This window comes from Penaeus monodon, chromosome 17 (genome assembly GCF_015228065.2).
Source record: "Penaeus monodon isolate SGIC_2016 chromosome 17, NSTDA_Pmon_1, whole genome shotgun sequence".
Classification (NCBI taxonomy): Eukaryota; Metazoa; Arthropoda; class Malacostraca; order Decapoda; family Penaeidae; genus Penaeus; species Penaeus monodon.
In genome coordinates, this window is record NC_051402.1 from 31,383,294 (window position 1) to 31,388,962 (window position 5,669).

The 5,669-nt window shown below is 34.6% G+C and overlaps 1 protein-coding gene across 2 annotated transcripts in view; it reads left to right on the forward strand.

Moving 5' to 3' along the window:
- Positions 1-2,259: 2,259 nt before the first annotated feature.
- Positions 2,260-5,669, forward strand: part of LOC119583654 (MOB kinase activator-like 3) — a 21,246-nt gene continuing 17,836 nt past the window's right edge. Inside the window, exon 1 of one of the 2 annotated variants that reach the window (XM_037932247.1) lies at positions 2,260-2,393. In XM_037932247.1, coding sequence (XP_037788175.1) covers positions 2,349-2,393 — 45 coding nt within the window. In that variant the 5' untranslated portion in view covers positions 2,260-2,348. The remainder of the gene's footprint in view (positions 2,394-5,669) is intronic. The other variant, XM_037932246.1, reaches the window with a different exon arrangement.

Consider the following 5,669-nt stretch of genomic DNA (forward strand, 5'->3'; position numbering starts at 1 on the left):
ACATATGTGTGTATATATATACATATATACATATACACACACATATATATATATATATATATATATATATATATATATATAAATATATATATATATATATATGTTGTGTGTGTGTGTGTGTGTGTGTGTGTGTGTGTGTGTGTGTGTGTGTGTGTGTGTGTGTATGTGTGTGCGTGTATTTGAAAGAACAAGGAGGGAAGGAGAAGGAGAGAAGCCGAGGCGGCGACGAGGAGAAAGGCAGAGGAAGAGCGAGCGAACGAGAGAGCGCGAGTCGGTCGAGTTAAAGTTCTGTTGTTGTTTCCCTCAAGACTAAATTCATTACATGAGAAGGCGTTGACTTGCAAATTATATTGAAAGATCCCTAGGTACATTAAACTTGACTTTATCTCGTCTACATGAGGAGGACCTATTCTCGAGTTGCAACATAAGGCTGACAGTGACCTCCATTTTTCTCGCATTTACATTTATCTTTTAAAAGTCTATTTTATCTATTGAGACCGCTAAGCAGCCTGATTTCGAGCTGCACAGCTGGCACCAACGACTGTACCATCTGGTGGCCCTTTGCTGTCGAGCGCGATTTGTTGAATGACGTCAAATCGTTATTAATAGTCCGGATGTGGACCCGACGGAACCAGCTGAAGTTCAATGCAGCTCGACCCTGGCCTACTGGCTCGTGCAAGGCGACCTGGGAAGGAAGCTATGTGGGTTGGCAAGACATGCAAATGTCAAATGATGAAATGAGATGGTCGGGCGGTGGGAGTGGTAAGGCGAAGATGCGTTGCGGAACTCTTCGTCGTGCCACTTGGGGATAGGTTGTTCTCTTGGCTTTACAGGGTGTTTGGGAGGTAACAAGTAGTTTTATGTATAGCGAGATCATGTATGTACATGGCAATGTAGGTATATGGACGCCGACCATCAGAGCACCATAAGTAGGGGGGTTTGTTTTGAAAGGTGAGAACGCGATTCTTTGTTGACACGGCGGGTGAAAAAGCTAGTGTATTCAAACAGGTTTATTTGAAATGTGAGAGGACAGTTTCACCACATTCTTGATGCTAAATATAAACATCCCTGCGTCCCCTTTCACCACTCAGACTTGACGATAGAGTTTAAATTGATTACGAAAATGTAACGTGCTTTACAATAAAGCAAATGCCACTCAGTGCTGGTAAGTGTCAAGGCCTCATGGTATTAATTCATACACAAAATATGCATTTTAAACTAGAAATCATTAAGATGCTGTTGTCCAGACGTGCATCTTAGAAGGAAGGTCGCGAAAACGATCAACAGAAAAGAAATAACTGGAGCAGACACGTGCTTTCATGGAGACTAATTAGCTCTTAAAGTGGAACTAACACACCACACACACACACACACACACACACAACAAACAAACAAACAAACAAACCACACACACACACTTAGCTATTTATGTGTATGTGGAATGCTTCCTCTATTGCAGCATGGTGATTTTCCCATCAATGACAGCTTTCTGAATTTGCAACTGACGCAACGATGACGTCAGAAGGTATTTGACGGGAAGATAATTTTAGGATCTCCCAATGCACATGGTAGAGAATGGGGAAAAACAAACGAACAAACAAACAGCATCCAACCTGTTACTAAAGATCTTTAAAATGTGCCGAACAAATAAAATAATGCGACTGCGAGAAGGTGAAATTATTTCCGACTGAAAATGCCATGCAACATTTTCCCTCCATGAAAAGGCGTATTTTAATCACGTTTCTTTGGGCGTTTTTTCATTGCCAGATTTATGGGGGCTTGGTCACACCACGGCCCGATTACCTAATGACCCTCACTTGTTGATACAGAACACGTCGGAATAAGTTATTCTAATGACATGCAAACGCGAATCGAATCGTTTTATTGAAAGTGAAGGTTGACCATAGAAGGAACCTATGTATGATAACTTAACCGTCGCCGGAGTATTTTCCCAGTACTATTTCCCCTCTGACGATTATCTAAGCTATCCTGGAATCGCCAGAAAGTGCCACGTTTCCAAATCATTCCCGAGAAAGAGCTACAGATAGATAAATATTACAAAACATTTACAAAAGTCGTGCAAGTTCCGTTACGGCAGACGACATCCGCTCGCCTCCCTCCTGCGAATGCCCCCGCCTGGCTGCGACTTCGTTGCTAATTCACCCATTGGGAGAGCCTCGCGACGAAAGTATACAGCGGAGACTTATTCAGTAATTATCTATTACGAGCTGAAATTTCTATATTCTCTCTGAAATCGGTATTTTCAAACCCTGCTAACTGCGAGGAGGGACGTTTGTGAATTAACTTTTCGGAGGAGCACAATCGGAGGCAGTGTTTGGGCCTGAGTCATGGCCTCGCTCGGTGGCTTCGTCGAGTTCTTCCAAAAAGGGAAAGTAAGTTTGCATGGATAAACTTATTATAATGGGCTCAAACTTTACCAAAACGTCCATGAAGTGATAGAGATTACGTGGATATGTCATAGTCAAAGTACCAACTGAGGAACTGGGCATAATGACGGTGAACAGGTCGGGTGGCCGAGGAGTGAGGGTTCGATAGGCAAGTCCGCGCTCCCATGCAGCTTATTTGAATGCATTTGCCAAAGAGGACTTGGAAACCAGGCTTCCTCCTCATGTATCTTTGTGACATGGGTGTTTTAATTGGATCAGAAACGTATTTTGGGTATATCCTGTTTTAATTGCAAGCTTTATATTATACATGGTGTGAACTTCAATTTGCTTATCTTATCAGTGTAGACGAAACTGCGTGAGGCGGTCTATTCATAGTGATATATATTTACAAATTTCGGTAATTTTTTGTTTCACACAGCCATCCAGCCCTACAATTATTATTCCTTGTTTCGGTTGTTCACAGTTTACTATGTATGAATCTTATGTTTTTTTCCCTTAGTAAATGAGGCAAGTAAAAAGAATTGGTAATTGTTTACGAACTGACTGCACTCCTGTCAGACTAAGTACCCATAACTCCAGCAGCTCCTGGGAATTCAAAAACATTGCTGTTTGAACCTTATATGTTCCTAATCCTGGAGCTTCACTCCCGGACCCGCACCCTATTGCTGTATTTCCTTATCAGGGGATCCACCCATGGAATCCCACCTATTTCCTTATCAGGGGATCCACCCATGGAATCCCACCTATTTCCTTATCAGGGGATCCACCCATGGAATCCCACCTATTTCCTTCAGTTCTGACATTATTCTTAACCTGTGGGATTATTTTATGTATCATCGAGTGTAGTTTTTCCCTTTGTTTATGATGGCATTAAAAGATTTTCCTGTAAATGTATACGAAAATATTATATGTTGCATAACATTCTTATTATCAACTTACAATGGATATACCATGGGTAGAAAAGTGTTAATTTCTGTCATTCTATCACTTTCAGTCAAAATTCACCTTGTACCATATGGCTGTGTGAAACTGAACTATCCCCAAAGTTAATTTTTATCTTTGTGTGTAACTGACCAGATAGGGCTGTACTTATAGAAGAAAAATAAACAAATGTAAGTGCGATGTGAAAAAGAGTTAGAAAGGAAAAATTGAAACTTCAAGCAAAAGATGTGGTTGATAAAGTCAGATTTTATACATCAATTATAAGATCATTTATTGGTTAGATCTCCTATTTTCTGGAATTGTTAGTTTATTTGTATTGTTTCTACAAAGAGGATGTTTCAGCTCTACATGAAGTCGAATGGAGCAAAGTGAATACTTGCAAAAAGCTGTGTGGATTTGCTATGATAAAAAAAGAAAGAAAAAATCCGGAAGTAAGGCCGAAGGAATATTAGATTGATTTTTTATAATAGCTTATGTGTATTTAGGCCAATATTTCCACTGTAGCTATCCTGCTAGATAATTGTTTGTGTGTGAGCGAGTGTGTGTGTGTATGTGTGTATGTAGAATTATTGATAAGTTAATAGATATATAAGTAGATAAAGATGTAGATATATAGATATGAATAATGCATGAATAGATAGATATAGAGATAAAAAGAGATATGTACAAGGTATGAATGTATGTAGGTTTGTTTGCAATTATCTATCTAACATGTATGTGCATTTTTGAATGCATGTGATTATGTATGTATTCATATGTGAACATGTGTGTGTGTATGTATATATATTATAATAATATTATATATATATATTATATATTATATATATATCTATATATTATATATATTATATATTTTATATATTCTGTTATATATATATATGTATATATATATATGTAATATATATGTATATATATATTATATATATATGTATATATATATGTATATATATATATGTATATATATATATATATATATATGTATATATACTAGTATATATATATATATGTATATATATATTATTGTATATATATATTATATGTATATATATATGTAATATGTATATATATATGTATATGTATATATATATGTAACTTTATATATATATAGTGTATGTATATATATATATATATTAACACATTATATATTATATACATATTATACATACACTATGTATATACTACACAATATATATACATACACATATATATATACATAACATATATTATATATCAGTATATATATCTATACATATGACATATATGATATAATATACATATTTATATACATATCATATATATATACTATATATATATATACATATATATATATATACATATATATATATACATATATATATATACACATATATATATATATACATATATATATATATATATATATATATATATATATATATATATATATATATATACACACACACATGTTCACATATGAATACATACATAATCACATGCATTCAAAAATGCACATACATGTTAGATAGATAATTGCAAACAAACCTACATACATTCATACCTTGTACATATCTCTTTTTATCTCTATATCTATCTATTCATGCATTATTCATATCTATATATCTACATCTTTATCTACTTATATATCTATTAACTTATCAATAATTCTACATACACACATACACACACACACTCGCTCACACACAAACAATTATCTAGCAGGATAGCTACAGTGGAAATATTGGCCTAAATACACATAAGCTATTATAAAAAATCAATCTAATATTCCTTCGGCCTTACTTCCGGATTTTTTCTTTCTTTTTTTATCATAGCAAATCCACACAGCTTTTTGCAAGTATTCACTTTGCTCCATTCGACTTCATGTAGAGCTGAAACATCCTCTTTGTAGAAACAATACAAATAAACTAACAATTCCAGAAAATAGGAGATCTAACCAATAAATGATCTTATAATTGATGTATAAAATCTGACTTTATCAACCACATCTTTTGCTTGAAGTTTCAATTTTTCCTTTCTAACTCTTTTTCACATCGCACTTACATTTGTTTATTTTTCTTCTATAAGTACAGCCCTATCTGGTCAGTTACACACAAAGATAAAAATTAACTTTGGGGATAGTTCAGTTTCACACAGCCATATGGTACAAGGTGAATTTTGACTGAAAGTGATAGAATGACAGAAATTAACACTTTTCTACCCATGGTATATCCATTGTAAGTTGATAATAAGAATGTTATGCAACATATAATATTTTCGTATCATTTACAGAAATCTTTATGCCATCATAACAAGGAAAATCCTTCTAAAAAATCCATATAAACT